The sequence below is a fragment of the Pinus tabuliformis genome, chromosome 8 (assembly GCF_031772625.1).
Source record: "Pinus tabuliformis cultivar Carrire ecotype Pingquan chromosome 8, CPIR1, whole genome shotgun sequence".
Classification (NCBI taxonomy): domain Eukaryota; kingdom Viridiplantae; phylum Streptophyta; class Pinopsida; order Pinales; family Pinaceae; genus Pinus; species Pinus tabuliformis.
Window position 1 is genome coordinate 11,084,507 of NC_142294.1, and position 24,028 is coordinate 11,108,534.

Genomic DNA, 24,028 nt, shown 5'->3' on the forward strand with positions numbered 1-24,028 from the left:
CCCGCATTTCCATCCATTCGCACGCTCCTCTCAACCTGCAGCCATCACATCGATACCCTATCTGCGTCCTCTGCTTTGCGTCCTCTGTGTTGTTCCAAGCTGCCAAACCTTGCGTACTCCCCTACCTGCAAGCAAAATCCTCAGTTGCTCCTTTCCGCCGTCAAGCTTCATTCGACCTGCAGCTGCACATTAAAACACGATTTCATCTTTTGCATATTCGAGTTAAGGTTAGTGTTGATTTCCATATAGCATTTCTTTTATTTATTTTTTGTACAAGGTCCCATTTTGGTCCGAATAGGTTTAGTGTAGGCATTTTTATTATGATATATGCGTGTGTTGTTTTAGTTTTAGGCTAGTTTAAATTTTTATTTTGATTTAGATTTGAGTTTCTAAAATTCAGATTTTATATTTTTTCCCTTTTTTTATATATATATGATAAGGTGTTAGCTTTAGATTCAGATTTTGATTTTTTTTTTAATTTTTTTTAAGTTAGGTTTTAGTTTTAGTTTAAGTTTCATTTTTATTTAGTTTAGGTTTAGTTATACTTTTGCTTATTTTCTATTTCATTTTTATATTTTTTGTTTTGACTTAACAAAAAAAAAAATCATTTAAAAATTTCAAATCTAAAAGTTAGACTTTTATTTGTTTTATTTAGATTTAGATTTATGTAAAAAATAAAAAAATAAAAAATTCATAAAAAGGTTTTTAGGTTTTTTTTGGTTTGGTCTTAGTTTAGAATTTAGTTTTTATTTCATGATTTTGATTTTAATCATAAAATAAAAAATCATTAAAAAAAATGAAAATATTTAAAAATAATTTTTTTTTAAAAAAAGACTAATTAAATTGGAAATTCTTTCTGATGTCTTCTTTCTGTTGTGGTATCAGTATTCATCATTTTACTATAGTTGAATAAACTTAAATTTTTATCTAGAGTTTAACTATTGGAAAATGATAAATCTCATAGTTTTAGAATTTCAAGCATAATCATTTTAAATTCTAGGTGGTTAGCTTTTAAGTTTCGTGGTTATTTAAAGTATTCGATCATTTTGAAATTTAATTGCTAGGAGCTTTGTGCATCCTTTGAACATCTTGCATCTGGTGAAATTAATCATTGCTTGGATTATATAATGCTCGTTATATGTTGGATATTTTGTAAATATTTCCAAGCAATCATTAAATTACTTCATAAGTAGCAGCAGCTAATTAATGACTTGGTTTTCATTAACTCTATAAGGCACTAGTCTTAAGCATTTAAATATCTAATAAAATTCTAAAATCGATCAAGTGCTAGTTTTCCCCTACTGTGTCTCCTAAACGAGTTGATTCCCAGTTGGTCTTCATTTATCCCATAGGGTCTACCCCCCTTAGCCTGCTTCAGGGAGACAGCTTAAACGGAGAGATCAGGGATCAGGGTGACAGCGCCCGGTTTGAGCGTTGTCGCGCTACCTAGACACTCTATGCGAGAACATTTTTTGGCACCGCTGCCGGGGATATTTTATTCTCAGTGTTTCAACGACTTTTCATCATTCAGCGTTCATCTTTCTATCATTCATTTGAGCCGGCAACGACAACATTTTTTCGCGCATCTCATCTTTTTCGCCATTCATTAGCCTGTCAAACGGCCAACATTTGTTGGCGTCATTTGATCTTTTCATCACCCTATCTTTCATCTATACTTTTAGCACCTGGACTTCTCAGTTCGTTTCTTGTTTGGGTGGCGACTCCTTTTCTTTTCATTTATTTTTCCCAGACAAGAAGCCTCCCTTATATCTGGTTGTTTATTGTCTCTTGGATCCTAGAGTTAGATTTGTGTTCAAGTGGCGACTCCACTGCTTTCATCTCCTGATTTTCTTGAGCAAAGATCTCTCTCTATCATCCATTTGGTCCCTCATTATTCATCATGGATTATTCGTTTACCCCGTGTCATTTTACTGATTTTCTCCATGATATTCCGGAAGCTGCCATTCATAAATTATCTTTATTCTCAAGTGGTGATTCAGTCACTGTTAGAAATCATTTATGCAAGTTTACTCATATAATGCTGATATATTGTAGATCTCCTCAGTATGATCATGAAGATGTCAAAATGCATCTATTTGTCCTTTCTTTAGAGGGTGATGCTTTGAATTGGTTTAATAATTGTCCTGAAGATTCTTTCACTTCTTTACAAGACATTGTCAATGCTTTTAAACATAGATATCGTTATCAAGACTGCTCGCCTTGTGCCCCTAAAATTGTTCAACAGAAAGAAAGTAATCTTATGAAAGGTCCAGCTGTCAATGAAAGATTTCAAGACAATTCTTCATATTAGAATGTGCCATCCACCTGTACCGTTGCAGATCAAATCCATGATAGTGGAAAAGCAGGGACAAATCATCAAATCAGTGTCGACAATGAAAGGGAAAATCATAAGCAAATTATAGAAGAACTAATGTCGCTGGTTAAAAATATGGAGATTAATCAAGAAAAGTTTGTAACTTATTATGCCAATGATATGAGAACTTTATACACCCACGTGGAAAATCGAGATAAGGAAATGGAAACCATGAAAGCTAATCATGATAGAGAAATTAATTCTATGCAAAGCAAGTTATTAACTATGGATGAAGAAATGACTATCATGACATTCGATTATAATAGTCAGTTGGCTACCATGCAACAAAATCATAAGAAAGAGATAAACTCTATGCAGCATTGCTTGATGACCATAAAAAATAAGAACGATAAAGTAATAAATGATATGGAAGAAGACCATGCCAAGGAAATCAGTGCTATGAAGCTTGAACACTCTAGCCAAATGGATGCCATTACAATACAAGTACAGAAATTTCAACAGCGGTCAGAGGATGAAAGAAACCAAGAAACGTCGACAAATCAGAAGCCTCCTTATCTGCTACAACAAGCTCCATCTTATTATGAGGAGGTCATTGGTTCGATTGAAAGGTGGTTAATTGAAGGTGATCCAGATAAAATTAAAAACGATAAAGATCAGATGCAAGATGAAGAAAGACATGTCACGCATATCTTACATACTTCAACTGAGAGCTTTGAAGCAGAAAGTTCCCCGTCATCAATGACACAGCCTGCCACAAAGAAAAAACGCAAAAGAAAGAGAACGAGAAGGCGATTTGATACATTAGATGGCCACGAGCAGCTGGATTTTCGGATAGGAAAAAGTCTTACCGTATGCAGAATTGGACATGGCACATCCGAGAAGCAGCCGACAGATTTGCCTGAAAGCAGGCAAATGTTCAGTATACACTATATTGAACGCATCTAATGCCGTGGGGCATCCTCTATATTTCTAACCCTACATTGTCTTTTCAACATTTCATTTATGTTTTAGGACTAGATTTACTTTTCAAGTTACTAGATAATTAATAAATGAAGAGCTTATATCTTTCCTGTGCTTAACGTTATATGATGATTTTTGGATGGACACTACTTATGTTTTATTGTGTGTTGCGTGGATGCAGATTCTGGATTCTCACATTCCTATAGTGCAGCAACATGTCCCCAAGTAGAGCCAGATGTTGACCACTACGTGTCAACTACCCATAGCAGTACACCCCCTTTTTCAGAAAAAAGGGATAGCACCTGATCAACGTGTCCGTGCCATCTGACTATCATCATCAGCCCGATCATGTTATGTTCTAAGTCACATGACACGAGGACACGAGACACGAAGGACACGTAAATACGAGTATTCAATACAAAATGCAGCGACCTGGAAATAGTACACGAGGGACACACTTTATATATATATTTAATAAATAAAATATATATATATATATATATATATATATATATACTGAAATATAGTTTTTAATCCATATTCAATTGCAGGTTGCAGCGTATCTAATCAAATTAAAATATAATTACTTCAAAGTTCACATTTCGTCGGCTTAAGTCGAGGAAGTTGTTCCAGATGATGTTGGGCTTATACAAGAGCTATCCTCTTTTCATAAGTGTCTTTGCATGAGTATGTGGAGAAAAATGATAAGAAATTGGTATAAATCTGCCTTAAATCCTAAGTATCTCTCACACTTTGGGGTAGTAAATAATTATACATTGGAAATGATTCCTCTTGCAAGTTAAATGGATTGGTTAGTCAATGAATTAATACTAGTATAGGAAGGGATTTGGAGTTTAACTAGCATGACATTAAATAGTATCATGGAATTTCAGTTTGAAAGAGGGCACAACCACAACATATTTCCATATTATTACACTTTGTGATGTGGAGGAATTGTGTAAAGGATGAAAGAAATGCAAGAGTGATGTGGCAAATTAAATGTAGTGTCTGATTAGTGATGAGAACAATAGTTTGAGAGAGTAATAAATATGATCACATGCATTCACATAAATACTAGTTGGTTGGTTATAGAAATACCTATGCCAAATGTAAAATTAAAATAAATCACAAATATAAGAAAGAATTAAAGATCAATAGTCATATTAATGGCTCCATGCACTTGTTTATAAATATAATAGTGATTGACCTAGCTATATATCAAAACTTTTTCTTGACTTTCATGGATCATTCTATGCCATATGCAAACCATGATCCTCTCTCCACGCTCAATTTCTAGAATATAGCCCTAGAGGCTACCAAATTCAAATAAACTATGGTATTCACACAAGTATATCACGATATGGATGAAATTCATTGTCGACTATATTATGCTTATCAATTATTAACCTTCTACCTGTATAATAAATAAAAGAGAAATGTCTACCTGTTTGGTCCGAGGAGGGTATCACATTTGCAGCAGGTGGGTGGACAGAAACTGAATGCGTTGCATCCAGTGATTGGACAGAAACTGATTGCGGACAAAAACTGATTGCATTGGTGCCAATTGTTGAACAGAAACTGATTGCGTAGTTGTTGATTCAGATATTGCAGGCATTTGTTGAACAGAGACTAAAGGCGTTTCAGCCTGTGGTTGAACAGAAACTGAAGATGTTGCAGCCGGTAATTGAACAGAAACTGAAGGTGTAGCAGCTAATTCAGATGTTGGGCTTATACTCGAGGAAGTTGTTCCAGATGATGTTGGGCTTATACTCGAGGAAGTTGTTCCAGATGGGCTTTAAACTACACATTTCGTGGGGTACGTATTCAACCGGAGGAAAAACGTTAGGGCAACGTTTTCGATCAACCGAATACTCATTTTCCAGATGAAGGACATGACAAAAACGCCATAATACATTTTACGTTTTACAGGACACGATGAAAAATGTTTTAGACGCGTTTTAGGGACGTTTTCGTGTCTAGCACGTTAAATACAGGACACGGGACCTTGGAGGACGTGTCCTGTGACTTAGGTTATGTTGTAAACCCAGTCTACATGTGTAAATTGTAAATACTCTTAGCAGATCTGTATCATGTATGTAATTGCCTAGGTAAACCTAATCTTCTAGTGATGATCTATGTTCTGGAAGGTTTTTGTCTCACCGACCCATGGTTGGCAGAGTTTTCCTTCAGCCTAACCCCAAAGCCGGAATGGATTTTATCATTAGAATCTTAGGGGAATCCTAGTGTACTTTGTTGAGTCTATGTAAAAGTGATTTGGGAATAGTCCTAACTATTTGGTTAGGCTATTTTATTACAAATCGCTTGATCTGCTAGATTATATTTGTGTCGCAAAACTGGGTAGTCCATGAGGGTCTTTGTCAAATGGGTTTTTCCCCCTGAGATGTAAAAATGTAAAAATCATGTCTTGGGAGTTAGAAAAATAATTAAACCCCTCATAGGTCCTAGGTCCTAGGTAATTTTTTCCAAAGGCTAAGTTTGAGGGTCCAATAAAAATAATAATAATAAAAATAAAATAAAATAAAAAATAATAATAAAAATAAAAATAAATAATAAAATAATAAAAGGTCAAAGTTTTGAGGAAATAAATGCAAAATTTTAAATTTTTCATCAAAATGCATTTAAAATTTCTACGGATGAGATTAAAAGAGATTTTGATCCTCATCGACGGTCGAGATCACTTTGACATGGATCACTCGAACTAGCCGTTGAGAAATTTACCTTAAAATAGGGTGTCAGGGGTCATTTGAGATCATTCAATCTTAGAGTCGTGTACTAAAGAAAGCTCTCTTGTAGTCATTTTTCATGTGCAATAAAGAAAGACTTTGGGGTTGAAATCTTGCTGGTGTTACTCTTCTGGAAATGTCGTAAGATGTTTTATTTTTGTGCACGATTCTAATTTTAGCCATTGATAATAGCTTTATGAAGAGTGATTTTAAACACAGGTATCTGGTTTAGTCGCTAGGGTTTGAATGGTAGTTAAATTTCTGAATATGATGGCAGGTATCTCCATTAAATTTGGATTTTAGTATCGTTTTCTCCTTCTTTGTTAATGGTTGCAGTAAGTTGTGCAGGAAAATCTAGATTTCGAAGATCAACAGGCGTTTCGGGAAGTTCTCGGTTGAACTAGCCAACTCCCGAGAAAGCATTTTCTAAAGAGCCTAGCTAGTTTTGATCCTGGGCTTATCATTTGAATTTTTCTTGTGAATGCATGAAGGGTTTTTCTGAAGCATCTCATGTTAAATTTAAAATTTTGAAAATATATGTGGCATACTGACAAATCTGGCTATTTAAGAGCTTGCAACCTGTGAATATTGTAATTATTTAGCTAAGTTTTTTTAAGGTATCATTATTATTTTGTTTATGGGTGTCGTTTTTTGTTATTGCAGGTTGCAGGTCAGAAGAAAACATTTTGTCCTAAGCCAGATCTAGGCCCTGGAGGGTAAGATCTAGCCTCAGGATCAGCTCTAGCAGCAATATTTGCTTCAGAACCAGTTTTTTGCAAGTGTACAGTTCTGCTGCTTGGGGTTTCATTGTGTTTTTGGAAACAAAATTTGAAATTTTTTTAAGCAGGCTGTGTAAAATTCCCACGCTGCAAAATCTCGCAGCATCCATTATTTCTGCCTATGTTGGCCATCTCACTCCATTCCGCAGCCAGCAATCTTCCACACATTCATCATCTGCTACCAAAAATCCCATGCAGCCATACTCTTCGCTCTGCCTACCCATGTTTTTCTCCCTTCCTTGCTGCTTAACCTGGCTCATCTATGCGTGATCTCAACAGCTCCAGATCTATGTCTAATCAACCTCACGCAGATTGCAACTCCTCTCATCGCTGCTCATCGAAACCCTTGCTACGTCGTTGCCTGCGTGTTGCTACTCCAACGCCCTCAACCCACATCCATCCTACGCATCACCTTCCTTCAGCTGCCATCGAAACTGTACATCCGAGCTTCCCTTCTCCGGCTTTCCCTGCACCCACAGTCACCTTCGCTAGAACCCGCATTTCCATCCATTCGCACGCTCCCCTCAACTTGTAGCTATCTCATTGATACCCTATCTACGTCCTCTGCTTTGTGTCCTCTGTGTGTTGTTCTGAGCTGCCAAACCCTATGTACTCCCCTACCTACAAGCAAAATCCTCAGCTACTCCTTTCCGCCGTTAAGCTTCATTCGATCTGCAGATGCACATTAAAACGCGATTTCATCTTTTGCATATTCGAGTTAGGGTTAGCGTTGAGTTCCATATAGCATTTCTTTTATTTATTTCTTGTACAAGGTCCCATTTTGGTCCCAATAGGTTTAGCGTAGGCATTTTTATTATGATATATGCATGTGTTGTTTTAGTTTTAGGCTAGTTTAAAATTTTATTTTGATTTAGATTTGAGTTTTTAGAATTCAGATTTTATATTTTTTCCCTTTTTATATATATATATATGATAAGGTGTTAGCTTTAGATTCAGATTTTGATTACTTTTTTTTTAAGTTAGGTTTTAGTTTTAGTTTTAGTTTCATTTTTATTTAGTTTAGGTTTAGTTATACTTTTGCTTATTTTCTATTTCATTTTTAGATTTTTTGTTTTGACTTCAATAAAACTAAAAATAAAAATCATTAAAAATTTGAAAAAAATCCTTAAAAAAAAAATTAAAAATTTTCAAAATAGACTTCTATTTGATTTATTTAGATTTAGATTTATTTTTTTAAAAAATAAAAATAAAAAATTCATAAAAAGGATTTTAGCTTTTTTTTGGTTTGGTCTTAGTTTAGAATTTACTTTTTATTTCATGATTTTGATTTTAATCATAAAATAAAAAATCATTAAAAAAAATAAAAATATTTAAAAATTAAATTTTTTTTGAAAAAAGACTAATTAAATTGGAAATTCCTTCTGATGTCTTTTTTCTGTTGTGGTATCAGTATTCATCATTTTACTATAGTTGAATGAACTTAAAGTTTTATCTGGAGTCTAACTATTGGAAAATGATAAATTTCCTAGATTTGGAATTTCAAGCATAATCATTTTAAATTCTAAGTGGTTAGCTTTTAAGTTTCGTGGTTATTTAAAGTATTCCATCATTTTGAAATTTAATTGCTAGGAGCTCTATGGATCCTTTGAACATCTGGATCTGGTGAAATTAATCATTGCTTGGATTATATAATACTCGTTATATGTTGGATATTTTGTAAATATTTTCAAGCAATCATTAAATTACTTCATAAGCAGCAACAGCTAAGTAATTACTTGGTTTTCATTGACTCCATAAGGCACTCGTCTTAAGCATTTAAAGATCTAATCAAATTCTAAAATCAATCAACTGTTGGTTTTCCCCTACTGTGTCTCCCAAACCAGCTGATTCCCAATTGGTCTTCATTTATCCCATAGGGTCTACCCCCCTTAGCCTTGCTTCAAGAAGACGGCTTAAACGGAGAGATCGGGGATCAGGGTGACAGCTCCCAGTCTGAGCATTTTCGCGCTGCCTAGACACTCTGCGCGACAATAGGAACCAACCACTATTCTTCGGTAGTTTCCGCAGCTTCAGCCTTGAGGACAAGGCTTCTTTTGATGGGGGAGGGCATATTAGGGTCTAACCCTAACCCCTTTGTTTATGTAATAAGCCCAAGGGACCTAGTCAGAGTCATAGTTAGTTAGAGAGTCAATAAAGTCTGTAAGCAGTTATCTGCGATAATAATAAATGTAAGTGGTTGACCGGCATTATAGAAAAGGGACCACTAGTAGTTAGGGTTTTGGATGTCATTAAGCTATAAATAGTCTTAGAGAGCAGGGGAAGGATCATGGAGTCTTACTGTAGTTGAGCTATGCTCTGTTGGGGGTTGCCCCCTCGAAGAGGCAAGTGAACATTGTATTTTTCTTCTGAATAATAAAATATCTTTGCAGCGTGTCTCATTTCATGTGATCTTTCTGTGTTTCGGGCTCTATTGTTTTGTATTGCTGGTGCTCTAGTTTTTCTCGGAGGTCAAGAGCATAACACTCATAGCTCATGACTGTCAGTACTACCCCATGTCATCAACATCACTGCCACTGCTCTCTCCTCCATCCTCCTCTATATCCAATGTAATCTCTGCATCTGCTGACATGGAGGACGACCCTTCAAGAGGATCACCATCATCAAAATATGGCTGGAAAATCCAGTTACCAATACTGTGAATCTCCTCTAACACTTGTCACTCTCCCTTACTCACACTCCAAATCCTCCCACGGCTCCAAAAACTCAACCGAATTAGTGAAAGACAAGGATAGAAACAGGTTTTAAAGCGCGTGGAGGTCACTTTTCTATGGACATGTATCCAAAAAACATGACACGTGTGTCAATGGTGTTTGACACAAGTTTGACTCATGTCCTACACAGGACATGAGTCAAACTCATGTCAGACACGTGTTATGCTCATGTCGTGTCTGACATGAAGAATACGTGACACAACGGGGTGTAGGGACATGTCGGGTAACTTAGCCCTTTATATGCCTGTCCTAGATACACTACAAAAAATATTTGCATGACAACATAGCAAAGCAATCAGACCTCTAAATTAATTATTTCATGTTCTCTTATGAATGCCTAGTCTAGTTACATTAGAGAGAATGTGGATAACATAACAATGCAACCATACCTTCTCTAAATTACGGAATGCTGCTTCACAATAAGACTTCTTTTTCTTCGTGCACGCAGAAGAGACAAGGGCGACTAGAATATCAGGACCAACAGGGTCATCTCCAGATATTGCCTTATGGCAGGCTTGACAAATAGCGGCTGTTGCATCCAAAACAACCTCTTTTCCCTGTAGACAAGTTATAATCTTAATTAAGATCTAAACCTCTAACAATCGGTTGATTTCAATAAAGAAACAACTTTAGAATTACAATTTTGTGAATTCTGTATTCATTGGCATAACCATCAAATTAGTTTCCAATTGCCTCTATTACGATGCATAAAATAATATACAAGATTCATTTGGTATGATCTTTAAGATAAATGATATCCATACCTCCCATATGCGTCCAGGTACTTCTTTCACAAGAAATTTTAACAGTTCTTGTACAAATGGTGCTAAAGATTCACCCAGGGTTTCTGCCAGCATTATCACTGCCTTTGCAGACTGCAAACAATAACAGAAGAAGGGATCACAACTTCACTATACTTAAAGATTACACTCAATGAATGCATAAATGAAAAAAGAAGAATAATCTCGAAATCAAATATATCTCACTACTTTAATTGTATTTCTATAACTCAGAGCATGATCAGATCCCAGCTACCATCATTAAACTGATGAGCCTATGTTTTCTACATGGTTGAGTAAATCCCACAAGTATTGAAGAACTAAAAGCCTACTAATATGCATGCTCTTAATCATAATACAATAGCTGAAGACATAAAGGAAAACGCTTAAATTCGTGTTTGTGCTTTTCAGACCTTTTTCTTGCTTGCCCATGATGAAGATAACATCGTGTCGCATAAAACAGCAACAATCTCAGGCAGATATAACTGAAGACTAACACTTTCACTACTTGAGTTTTCCTCCCATACCTCCTCGAAAAGACTACTTACCTCATTTTCATCATCAAACCTGCAAACATAATATCCATTTTCAGAATCTTTTTGTCGCCAAAAAAATAGTTTTCAAAGCCAGGGTTATGACTCCCAATGGACAAATACATCATCAGGACCTGTGTAGAAATGTACAGACTGAGAAAAACAAATATAACCAAAACATCTGAATCAAAAGCAAAACGATACCTTCAAGTTTCTACTCCCAATGTAATGCGAATGATATCACATAGATATTTTCTTTGCTCAATGTTGCAAATGTCAGTATTGGATAGACAATAATGAGGCCCATAAACTTGGGATATAGAAAAGCTGGGAAAGCATTAAAATATACAAAATATATTGTTTTCATTTTTTTCATTATTTTAAATATAAACTAACAACATGAAATAATTACATAGCAAATTTTCCGGCTCAATATGAAAAGCACATTGATATGTAAGATGTATTAGATGTCAAATGATATTAGTGTTGTAAATATCACCATCTTAACGGACATATGCTAAATATTTCTGTTTCAGCCTAAAATTTATGTTGTTTGCAAAAACTCAAACGACTTAAATTGACCAATTAGAATGCTCAAAAGTTGACTTCCCTTGAAGATAGGCTTGAAATCATGCTTGAAGAAGACCTTTCCCTTGCAACATCTCACTTTGGAAGTTTCCATGACCTTCTAAGACGGCTCGGCCTCTTCCTTGGACCAAGAATTTACCAACAGCTTCATTGTTTAAGGAAGCAACACTTCAAATTTGGTTTAATTTGACTTCAAATTGCTTGAATTAGCCCTTGGGGGCTTGACTTCTTCCATAATTAGCTCAACGTTCACCTTGGATTTTCTTAATCTTCCTTTAGGAGGGCATGGCCTCCTTTTCTATGCTTAATGTACTAGCAGCTATGCTGACTTGGAGAGAATTTAACCTTTACTTATGTGATTTGAGTTGAAATGTTGACATAATTAGCCTTTGGGACCTTAACTTGCAAAGAGAACCTCCAATGTTCCAATTCTTCGTTGACTTTTCCTTCAAACTTCATCCAACGGCCAAAAGAGAGGTGATGCCATGCCCCACGTGTATTTAATTCTTGAAAGGCTTGATTTGATGTCTTCTTGCTTGAGCATTGAGATGACGTGGCTTAGTGATGACCTAGACTTGATACTTGGGTGATGATGCCTCTCTTCCACCTCATCATTTGCTCTCAAAACTTGCTTTCTTGGATGCCACATGGAAGCCCACCTTGCCCCAACAACAGCCCAACAATGGACACCCTCTCTGCCTCAGTGGACAAAGGATGTTGCCTTAAGAGACACAAATGCATTGGGAACCATGAGATTATTAGGATGCAAAGACACAACCAAATGGGGGTGCAAAATACATCAGAGATGCCTGGTTCATGTCGGGTAGGAGGTGCACTCAGATCAAAAGCAATATCATAAGGGAAAAGTACAAATGGTAATCACCTTTATAGGGCTTTATGACGCAAGTGCTCCCTTAAACCATGAGTCTTAGTAGAATCTAATCCATGATACTCGACAAAACATCCCCAGTTATAAGAATACCCATCAAGGCAGGGAGTTACCCACCACTAGGGGGATGTCAATAGTGCCATAAAACCATACATGTCATGAAAAATATTAAACCAAGAGTAGCCATGGTTGTCCACGCCAACAGGGATTTGAGTGTCACTTTCACAAAAGAACATAACACCTAGATGGATTTACAGGGCAACAAGGCACATCCTTTAGGCTTACATGGCATGGCCAAAAAGTTCTAGAGTACCCCTACTAGAAGAGGGATGATAGGTCCTACCCTTCTAATCACTCCAACCATCTGACATCATAGTGCATCTAGTGTGTTCCCATGATCCCTTAACTCCTCCAATCTAAGAGTCCAATCAACCTCTTCATTTTGAAGAATAGGCCCTCTCAACTCATCATACAAAGGTGCTTCATATCCCAAGCCAACAATGTTGAAATTTGATTACAAGTTGAATTTACGATCATGATGATTACTTGTGAAGGTGTTATTGTTCTTTTGGCTCTTCTTTATTCTTCATCAAATCTTCATCAAGCAGTTATACTTCAAAAATTTAAGCATTCAAGTACAAGATAAAAATCACAGTGCACAAGAGAAAAGAGACACTAGAAATTAGGCCAGTGGCCAGGGTAATACCCACAAGGGGAAAACCCAACAATCCTTTCCCTTAGATAATCAATGCAACATTAGATACATCAAAGTCATAGCTATGAACAAACTTACCAGGAAGAGCTCCACCAAGTGACCAAGTCAACCTTATTCAATCTTATTGCAATCTCACAGATAGCATAGAGAATTAAGCTCACTTTTTACACTGGAACGCATCACAATAAAACAAAGATAAATCACATATGATCTGCTCCTTTTCCATGGAGAAGCACCTTAGGGATCCCGGCCCTATACACAGAAATTAGCCTCATATCTTTGCCCTATGCACTGTTTAAATTTGATGACTTAAAATTTTCCTGCAATCCCAACCCGGTTTTAATTTCACCGTATCACTCCCATTCAATTAAATGCCCTTTCCCATAAACATACATTCAACATATAGAATTCTGAAAATGAAATTTTTAGATTAAAACACATGGCACTGTCAACATAGCTGAAAATAAATATGGACATAAATAGACTAGCAACACACATAAAAATAGATAGATTTTTGGTCAACTTAGACCCAGGGAAAACGCCTTCAATCTTCTCCGGGGAAAACCTGTCAGAGACGTCTTCAAATTTATTTATCTTTCAAGTTCAGGAAAAATACATTTGCAAACAAAACAAAACAGAAAAATACAACTTATCTCTTCAGCCCAAAACTCCTTGAAAATCGTGCCCACTTTGCCTCGATTTCCGTGCCCACTTGAAGTTGAAAATATGTATTGTATGGATATGGGTTGTATAGCTGTACTATATGGATTTCAGTACCACTGTACGAACTGTAACAAATTTCAAAAACTTCTCTTGAATGGCATGCAGCTCACAACGTTAAATGTTGTTCGTATTGTACCTTATGTTGTCTTCTATGCCTTGATTTTCGTGCCCAGCTTTGCCCAGAAATCACTCCTACAGGGTGCTGCAACAAATTTCTCCTTCATAACTTTTCTCCAGCTCTCAGCGTCCTTTCTCCAATCTGCTCATGAAGAATGAATATAGTCTCTCTTTTCTTTTCTCCCTTTTGTTTCCCTAAATGACTTTTGGGCAACCCTAAGATCTAATGGCTCAAATTCTTTTAGATCAAGGGATGAGAATAAATGTGCATTTAATTCTCACTTTCTATTTTTTGACTCACCCATTAAATAAAGTACCCACATTGTACTTTGTCTAAAGCCACTTTTCACTTTATAATTTAACATTAACTTTATCACTTATAAAGTCACTTTCACTTTATAAAGTCACACTTATGAAAAGAATTATTTTAGACACTTTTCCCTGGGTAGAGACTAACCAATGGGAAACCACTTGTCCAAGGTACATTAAAATCAACATGCACAGAGATTAGCCTCAGAGAACTCGGCCCTATGCACAGAAACTAACCTCAATGATCTCAGCCCTCAACACAGAAAAACCCCAAGATACTTCGGCCCTGAAATACAAAGAAGACAAATCACAAAGAATGCGGAGATAACCTCAAGTATCTTAGCCCTTAAACACAAAGAAGGTTGTCACGGAGTTTGGATTATACTACTAATTTTTTTATGCCTCAGACATGTGTACCAAATCACATATCCCAAGCAAGTATTCCTCTTCTTCTCTTCCTCCTTATACTCCTTGTATCCTTCGCTTAAACAGAGATAAGATGTGTGTGATGTATGTGCCTTTGGAGGAGAGCAAATAACTTATTTAGAGTCTTCTTCTCAAGAGAATAGGTGTGTCCCATGGGCAAGCTGACTTGACATTAGGAGGGCCGACTTGGTCACTTGTGATGGCAAATACACTAATTTGAATTTCGTTTTTCCTGCTCTTGAAGAGCATACAAGTAAATAATTTCCCTTTCTTGCAAGCGTGAAGAACATGTTTCATATAAATTTTCTTTTACAAATATAATTTATATTTCATCTTTTACATGTACAAAAGAACATTATGAAGACTGACCACAGCCACAAAACTCAACAAACAATAGCAATAGCATCAAACATAGGCTAGTAGAATGGATCGTTTTTGGCAATGTTGAAAGGAATGTCACTCCATAGAAAACACCTATCCACCAACTTGTTAGCTTCTTCCTTCACACTTTTTTAATTGTTCACCTAATAGAAGGTTGTGTACCAGGTGTGGTTCTAAGAACAAAAAATGATGAGGTAGCTGAGGGGTTGGGCAATGTGGATGTGGAAGGTGATGATGAAGAAGCACTTTCTCTTTCCCCCTATTAATTTGGTAGCGCAATGACAAATTCCAATCATTGGATTAGATTCCTCTTTCCAAGAGGACCAATTTTGACTTTCGAAACATTGGATTCGGATAAGGGAAAGTGTATTTTTTATGTTAACCCCACAATATGACATTTGATCGGGTCGTCCTAGAGGCTAATTAGCCCTCCTACAATGTCTATAAATTAAGGACACCTAAATCTCACTTGGACATCATCACAACTAAACATCTCTTCCTCTCTCTCTGAAATTGATTGGTTCGTACAAGTCAAGGGCAGCTAATTTTTCACACGTGCAAGGGTCCAAGGAGACAATTTCTGCGTTGACTTTTCATATGGACAGTTTGACTTCAATTTGACCGCGTTTGACTTCATCATTTGACTTGCATTGAGTGGGAAAATTCTGATTTTCAGAGGCCAAGTTGATTGGCACAAAAATCGAGATTTTTTGGGTTGTTTGACTTGCGTCGATGACAGACTTTGACCGCAGTAATTGAAAACTTTGACCGTAGATTCTCTCTCATTTGACCGAGTTTGACTGCACTTTTGTTGACTATTTTGGGTTGACCTTGACGAACACATGAGGCCGCATTTATTGTTGATTTGGTTGAGCTGTTTGGAAGGGTTGACCATTGACTTTGTTGACTGGTTAGGGCAAACTTTCACTGTTGTTGACTTGGATAGATTTGCAAATTTGAGTGTTGACCAAACTTGACTATTTGACCATTGGCATTGGATTTTGGGTTAGTTATATTGTTGGGAAAGTCAAGGCTTTGACTTTAACTCTTATTGTTGAATTTGGCTCATTGTACTCTCTGCTAAACATTATAAATAGAAGAAGAATTTCAAAGGGTTTTCCCCCTATGTGGGGTTTTTCCCTTGTCTTTGACCAAATTGGTGTGTATTGTTGATGTGTTGATTATCTCCTATTGTCATTGCATTTACTATTATATCTTCAATTACTATTGATGATTGGAAGTATTATTTATTGTTAAAAAGATTGTTAATTGAAGAAGCAAATTGGGCTAAAGTAATTGAAATAGCATACATAGAACAGTGGAAAATTAACATGGCATCAGAGCTAAGGTGAGCAACAAGCCCAAATGAGAAAAGAGCATGTAATGAACAAAGTTCAAATACTCAAAGGAATGCTCTGATAACAATATAACGAACTAAGTTCATATACTCAGAGGAATTCTTTGATACCAATGTAACGAACAAAGTTTGCGTACACAACAAAATACTAAGAAAATCTAGTATATGACATATATTATATAACAAATGTATAAAAGATATCATATTGCTACAAATGAGGCCTACTTATATGCCTAGGCAAGTCCCTCTTCATGGAAGGTCATGTCCCGTTAGACATGCCTCTTCAGTATTAATTACTAATTAATGTTCACTAATTAATCATTACTATATTTACATTATTTTTATATAAATTATATTCATAACATTTCCTTCCTCTTCTAAAAGATTTGTCCCCAAAGCTTATTATTGACAAGGCGTGTCATTTGTTCTTTGTCCTTGTAATCTATTCGCATCTTTTGGAATTCGTCGATTTTTCATCTTCGTTGATACAAGATGATAAGATCCGTGGAGTGATAAATAAAATTGATGAACTAAGAAAGGCTCTAACCATCCTAAACTAATCTTCCGTGGAAACTTGCAGTTGCTGGAAACGTGTGATGAATTGTTCTAACACGACTGGATCATGAAAACTTCAGTATTCTTTGGACCATAACTATGTTGTTTATGTTCTGAGAGATACAGATTCATAGATTGACTGAGATGTTTGTTATTGTGATTCGGATGTATATAAAGGGTTATTTTAGTTTGTCTTCCCCTTATCATGTGTGTGGCAATATTCTGATTTACTTCTGGTTCTAGTGTTGTTGAATTGGTTACAGAATCTTCACAAAGGATTTTCATCATTTAAATTTTAAACTGCAACATCTAAGTGTGTTTTTTCTTCAACTGGCTTATCATCGTTTTGAGTTGTGATATTCATTGCATTAGTATTCATTGCTTTTTCTTCAACTTGAATTTCTACATTCGATGTGTCCTTCTCGATAAGTTGTTGTAGCTTGTTTTCCAATGATTTATTGTCCTTCTTAAGCTTTTTAATTTGAGTCAATAATTTCATTATGGTCTTTACGCTGAGAAACTTCTTTATTTTTGTCAGTGGCGATCTTTTCTACTTCTCTTTGCATATTTTGTAGTACTTTTTTATCTTCTTGAAAAATCACTTTTGAAATATCTTGTATGTCTTCTGGTGTTACTGAATCTGAATTCAATGTAATGTCTTATAGTGTTATTTTTTTCTTCTTGTAGGAAAATGTCAAAAACTTATCTTTCGTATTTAGGATAAAAGACCCTAGTGATTCCATCCAAGGTGAACCCAGGATAATATCACTTTGATCCTCCCACAAGGATCGAACAAAGAATTGCGACGTAAAAGTATAATCAACAACGTTTAATTGTAAATTAGTTATGTCATATTTTTTTCTATCACAGAGGTCTAATTTTTCAATTACATTTGACTCAGGAATCACCCATAGTTAGCAAGGTTAGAGTTTATATAATTTTTTCCTTCAACGGGAAAGATAGAAATAATAACATCTTTTCCTACAAGAGTCCCTTTAATTATGAATAGCACTCTGCTACGTGAGGTTCCTAAAAATCTCCCTTCCTTCAATTCCGAATTAGACTCCATTTTTCTATCGTCAACACTTGACTTCAACTTGTGTTCGTTGAGATTTTGTTAACGATACTTTGGCGAAGAGTTTATATATTCTCTATATGAAATAACAATCTATTCCTTTTGACTTTTCCCAAATATTTTCCTTATGATTCTCTTAAACCCTTTTTGAATTTTGCAATGTACCCTTCTCTTTTTTTCTTTTTTTGGTGAACTTTGGAAAAAAATTAATTCACCTTCTCTTTTTTTCTTTTTTTTGGTGAACTTTGGAAAGAAATTAATTCACTTTCTCTTTTTTTCTTTTTTTGGTGAACTTTGGAAAAAAAATAATTCACTTGAATATTTAAAGGAGACCTATTTTAATAAAAATTCCCTTTTATAATAAATATGTATATATTTAAATCACCCCTTTAATATAATATGAAACCTTATAACTCTAATATTTTTATAGGACTTTTATACTTCACAACCTTGATATACTATATTGTTTCTCTCCCATTTACTAATTACTTAGCTTGTTTTTATCGAAAATATTAATCTCCCTGACTGTAGTGAATAGTCATGACTTTTGATATGATATTTGTGTTAATATCTTCACTAGTCAAATTTAATTAAAAAACGAAGGCAACGAATGCGGTAAATTGTGAAAATAGGTGTTGTGTCTTTTTCACCCAACGATGTGTTGCCGGAAATTTAGATAGATTTGTATGGCGTAATAAAATTTCAAATATGAGGTGGTTGGTTGTGCCTCCTTCTAAACGGGTGCAACCTCTTTTAACTAAACCCATTATCATATATGTTTGCCACAGCCACAACATAGCCGCAGGTATATCTTTCATCTTCTCTCATGCAATGATGGGTGGAAAAAATTTAAACTGCAACCCTAGCTCACGAAATTCCAAACGGCCCTTATATGCATTGATGGCTTACAACGACAAGCTTGAACTCGATTTCTTAAGTGCAAGCAATGGTCTCTGGTAGCTGCGTTGAGGTGGAGGAGCAAAAATGTATTGAGGAGAGAAAGCTAAATGAGGGTGAGGTATGACTAGTTGGGCATGGGGTACGCTGTGGACGCTAACAGCTATGGATGGGACAGGCGAAACTCAGCTGGAAATCAAAAGCGGTGGAAGAGGCGTTAGTGGTGTCATGACGTCGAATATGCGGCACCCTGTCGAGGCTACGTAGTAGAGGGTGGTAGGGCAAGCGGCAATGGTCACGGGTTACAGACGGTTGTCTAATGGAACGGATGGCAGCAGCGGTTTTGGCAGCTACGGTCACAGCAGCGTCTTATTTTTTCGTGGTTTAGTTTTTTAATATATAATTTCCCTTTTTTTTTTCAATTTCTCTTTCTATAAATATGTTTCCTCCTTTTCTATATGTATATGTACATATATTGGATTTTTTTTTAATATGAATTTTTCATTAATATATGAATCTCTTTTTTTTTTTTAAATATATATCCTCTTTTTCTTTTTTTCTTTTTTTATAAATTGTCAAAGGCCTTTGACGAAATCAGTAAATGGAAAAACACCAAGATATGTGTAGCGAAGCGCTTCAATTGCGACGGCAACAAAGTTGACGAAAAATGATGGCCAAAGGCCGGATCAGACTGGCCCTGTGCAGCGGTGAAGCAGCCAGAGGATTGAACAACTATGATAACAATGGAACAAACAAAGTTCGTATACTTCAGCGATATGCTCTGATACCAATGTAACGAACAAAGTTCGTATACTCAAAGGAATGCTCTAATACGAACATAAGTTCGTATACTTCAAAGGAATGCTCTAATACGCAATGTAACAAACAGCTTAGAGGAATGCTGTTGATAATACCAATGTAACGTTTGTATACTTAGAGGAATGCTTTGATACCAATGTAACGAACAAAGCTTGTATATGTAGCGGAATACTCAGAAGATCTAGTATATGTAAATATCCATTATAGGATATATATTATATAAGAATTGTACAGAAGATTTGAGATTGCTACAAATGAGGTCTACTTATATACCTAGGCAGGTTCCTCTTCATGGAATGTCATGTCAAATTAGACATGCCTCTTCAATACTAATTACTGATTAATGTTCACTAATTAATCATTAGTATATTTACATTATTTTTATATAAATTATATTCATAGCAAAGCTAAAGAAATCATCTTTGGAAAAGTTGAAGGAGCCTATCTAATCAACTCAAGATGTCTACTTCTTGCCTCAAGGAAAATGAGAAGTTGGGTGACTCATCTAACCTTGCTACTTGGAAGATCAAATTGGAAATTATAGTTGATGACAATGATGTCTGGGAATACATATAAGAAAAAGTTCTTGAGCCTCGGCAAAATTCTCCCGCTACTGCCAAGAACAAATACAAGAAAGGTGAGTTAAAAGCAAAGAAAATTATAGTTGATGGTTTACAAGATCATTTACTTGCCTATGTTGGAAATTTGAAAAAGTCTAAGGACATGTATGATAAGCTAGTTGGCATGTATGAAGTCAATAATTTGAATGAAATCATCTCCTTGAAAGATCAACTTAAAGATATGAAGATGAATAAATGAGAATCTATGCAATCCTTCATTATGAGGATATTTCGTCTACGAGATCAATTGCAGAGAGTTGGGGAAGTTGTTCTTGACAGGGAGTTGGTAGTGGTAACCCTTAGAGGTATCCTCCAATTTGGAAAACCTTCATTACCACTATAAGCAATAACAATGTTTTCCCATCATTTGATGAGCTTGTTGAAAAACTCACTCAGGAAGAATCAAGGATGATCTCAAGAGGCAAGATACAAAAGCATGAAGAAGGAGAGTTTGTTTCTTTTGTCACTCATAATCATTCATAACAAGAAGAAAAAAGGGAAAGGAGGTTCATCAAGTTTAAGGATGCCTCCTCCACGAAATTCTAATGGAAGGAATCGTCACAATTTGAATGCTACAACTGTCACAAGAAAGGTCACTATCCTCGAGATTTCCCTGACAAGAACAATGCACCATGATACAACACTAGAAGCAACAATAACAGGTTTAATAATTGAAGAAGAGGTGATGATCGAAGGAAGGATCGTAATGGAAGAGATTAAAGAAGAAAAAGAGATGCTCTGAATGATCATGATGAAGAGCACCATCCTCAAAAGAAGTCAAAAATTTCATGGTATGAAAGTTATGTTGCTAATCAATCTGAATATATCCTTATTTCTACACTTTTTAGTTCCTCTCCCCCAGATACTTGTGATAGTTGGTTGGTTGATAACGGGGTCTCTCATCATTTCTCTGGGTATAAGGAAGTTCTCTCTAATTTGGTAGAGAGGGAGACAAATCTAAAGATTGTTATTGGAGACAACTCCAAGCGTCCCATTAGAGGCTTTTCTTCTGTTAAATTTCATTTGGACTCGGGGGAGTTTGTTTTGCATAATGATGCAATGTATGTGTCGGGCATTGCACACATTTTTCCAAAGTTCCAAGGAAGCAGGTGTGCTAGTTTTTTTCAAAGATCGGGATCATCAGACAATAGCTTTCTGAATCATTATAAATCCATTTTGCAAATTTGTAATGTAAATGATGCTAGTAAGACCGTGTATTTATGTAACAACCTACGTAAGCCTATTATTTTGGCAACGAATTTCATCCTAGGAGGTTGTTTGTCTCACTGATTATTTGTGTTTCTAAACATGGATGAGTGCAAAGTATTTCCCTCCAGCCTCACCCCAAAGATAGGGTGGAATTTATCGTCAAAGTCTTAGGTGAGTCCTAGTGTTCTAGTCAAGTCTTCTGTAAAAGTGATTTGGGAATAATTTAAGCTAATTGGCTAAATTATTTTATTACAAGCCACTTGATCTATTAGATCATATTGTGTCGCAGAATTGGATAAATTATTTGAGGGTCTATAACAAACGAGTATATTCCCCCATTGAGGGTTGAGTTACTGTAAAATATTATGTAAAAAATATTTTAGTGCATGGTCCCTCATACTTAGACACCATAGCTAAAATATTTGGGGGTGGAAAAATAATTTATCCCCTCAACTGTCAATTAATTAATTTTTCTGGAAAAAAATAAAATTAAATCCTAAGCCAGAAAATTAATTAATTAGAGTCAAAATTTAAAATGTTAGAGAACTTAAATTCTCCAGGTGAAAAAATTCGTGGGTCTTAAAGAAGTCAAATTTTGGAGGTCCCCCACCAAGGGAATATTGGAAATTTCAAGAAAAATTGGACCCTTGGACCTTGGTGGTTAAGTCAAAGTCAAATTTTTGAGGAAATTATCTCAAAATAATTATTTTTGAGCTAATAAAAAATGGTTTTAATGAGAAACTCGAAAATTCCTCATAAATAATTATTTCAACGGCAGAAATCAAAAGATCATCAAAGATTTCTCAACGGTCGAGATTATTTTGACGGGCATCAAGCCAACTAGTCGTTATTTTCTACTTGGAGGAATTTCTCTATATATAGAAAGTGTTTTGCTCCTATTTTCATCTTGATCTTGAGCTCTGCTCTAATGTAACTTTGTAAAAGCTGGTGTAAAGCCATTGTCCCGCTGAGAACATTTTGATTTGTTAAAATTGGCAACTTGGGGCAAATTCCACCATTGGACAGCTCATGTATTGGAGATGATTATTGCATTCAATTCCTCTTTTCAAGAGGACCAAAATCGACCTAAAGATCATCAAATTCGGACGAGGAAAAATATGTTTTTGAATTTAATCCCTCACATGAACAAATTGTCAAGGTCGGCTTGGGCTAAATTATACAAGAGGAACCCCTCCGCAAACCCTATAAATAGAAGTGTCCTCCAACCATATTTGATCATCCATATCTCACTCTAATTCTCTCTGAAATAGTTACAGAAGAAAAAGGTCTCTAGGGAAGGTGGTAAGGGCAAAAGTTAGCATCTTCTTAGACTCCTTGATGGGCCGAATTCCACAGGCAGGAGACCGAAGTTGCTTGGAGAGAGTCTGGGTTCATTTGTGAATGGATCTGGGGCTTATGTATCCTCCGTTACCGGTCCGAATTTGGAGCAGAGGCTTTCGTTGTGTATGATGTTGAATTTTCTAAGTCTATCTGTTAGAAAATTAATCTGTATTCTGTTGGTTTATTTCTTCTACTTGTTTAAATTCGAACACGTTATTTAATACATTTAAATATCAAAATAAACACAATACATCCACAACATCTACAGATCATCAATTGAAAGAAAGCAAGCACACAAGTAACACCGTTATTTTTGGCAAATGTCCCCAGAAAAACCCAATGTAGGAAAACCGGTGCAGCTATTCAGGGGGTTATATTATTATGCAGTTTATCTAAGTACAACTGGGTGCCTAACCAGCTCACCTGACAAAGAAAAATACGCAACAGCAATACCTCTATATTCGGAAATAGGTATTCAGAAAATATGTTCCATGAGACCCTCCCCAGCACAACTGAAGCTCAGTACTGGCCCTTCTGGCATCTGCGTCAGCCACAGGACCCTCTGCGTCAACCCTCTGAGGCACTGCGCAGCCTCTGGGACCCTTTGCGTCACTCCAGCAACCTCTGCGTGGATGATGCAGTCCCTCTAGCCTCTATGTTGTCTCTGATGGGCTCTGCGTGGCCTGAACTAGCTGCTACTCTCGCTCTCTCTGCTTCTATGCTAGTCTCTCAGTACTGTCTCTGCCTCTCTACCTCATACTCACTGCCCCTCGATGGTGATCACTAATTCACTTGTGCTTAACATCCCCACTCTAGCAAAATGAACGATTGATCACTCTGGTGTGTTCTCCAACTGACCCTCAAGCCTTCTCTTATACTTTTCTCATTGGTCCTTCAACGGCCGAGATTAAATCTCTAATCAACGGCTAAGATTAGATTTTGCTTGATCCATGACTTTTGGAACCTTCTAACCTAGTTTTATATTAATACCCATTAATATTTTATTTTTCCTAAGTTTAGACTTAGGAACTCCATTAAAAATATTAATTATTTTAATATCTCCCAAACCGGGTACAATCTGTCCAAACCATTTCTGGGTCTTGGAGATCTCATGTGCTTTAGCCTCTCCACCAATTTTCATGGCT

The 24,028-nt window shown here is 36.0% G+C and overlaps 1 protein-coding gene across 1 annotated transcript in view; it reads right to left on the bottom strand.

Moving 5' to 3' along the window:
- LOC149233914 (ARM repeat superfamily protein) overlaps window positions 1-24,028 on the bottom strand; it is a 524,198-nt gene that overhangs the window by 129,244 nt on the left and 370,926 nt on the right. Inside the window, exons 27-29 of the mRNA XM_089371682.1 lie at window positions 10,743-10,896; window positions 10,315-10,425; window positions 9,940-10,107 (exon numbers count right to left, since the gene is read on the bottom strand). Coding sequence (XP_089227808.1) covers window positions 9,940-10,107; window positions 10,315-10,425; window positions 10,743-10,896 — 433 coding nt within the window. The remainder of the gene's footprint in view (window positions 1-9,939; window positions 10,108-10,314; window positions 10,426-10,742; window positions 10,897-24,028) is intronic.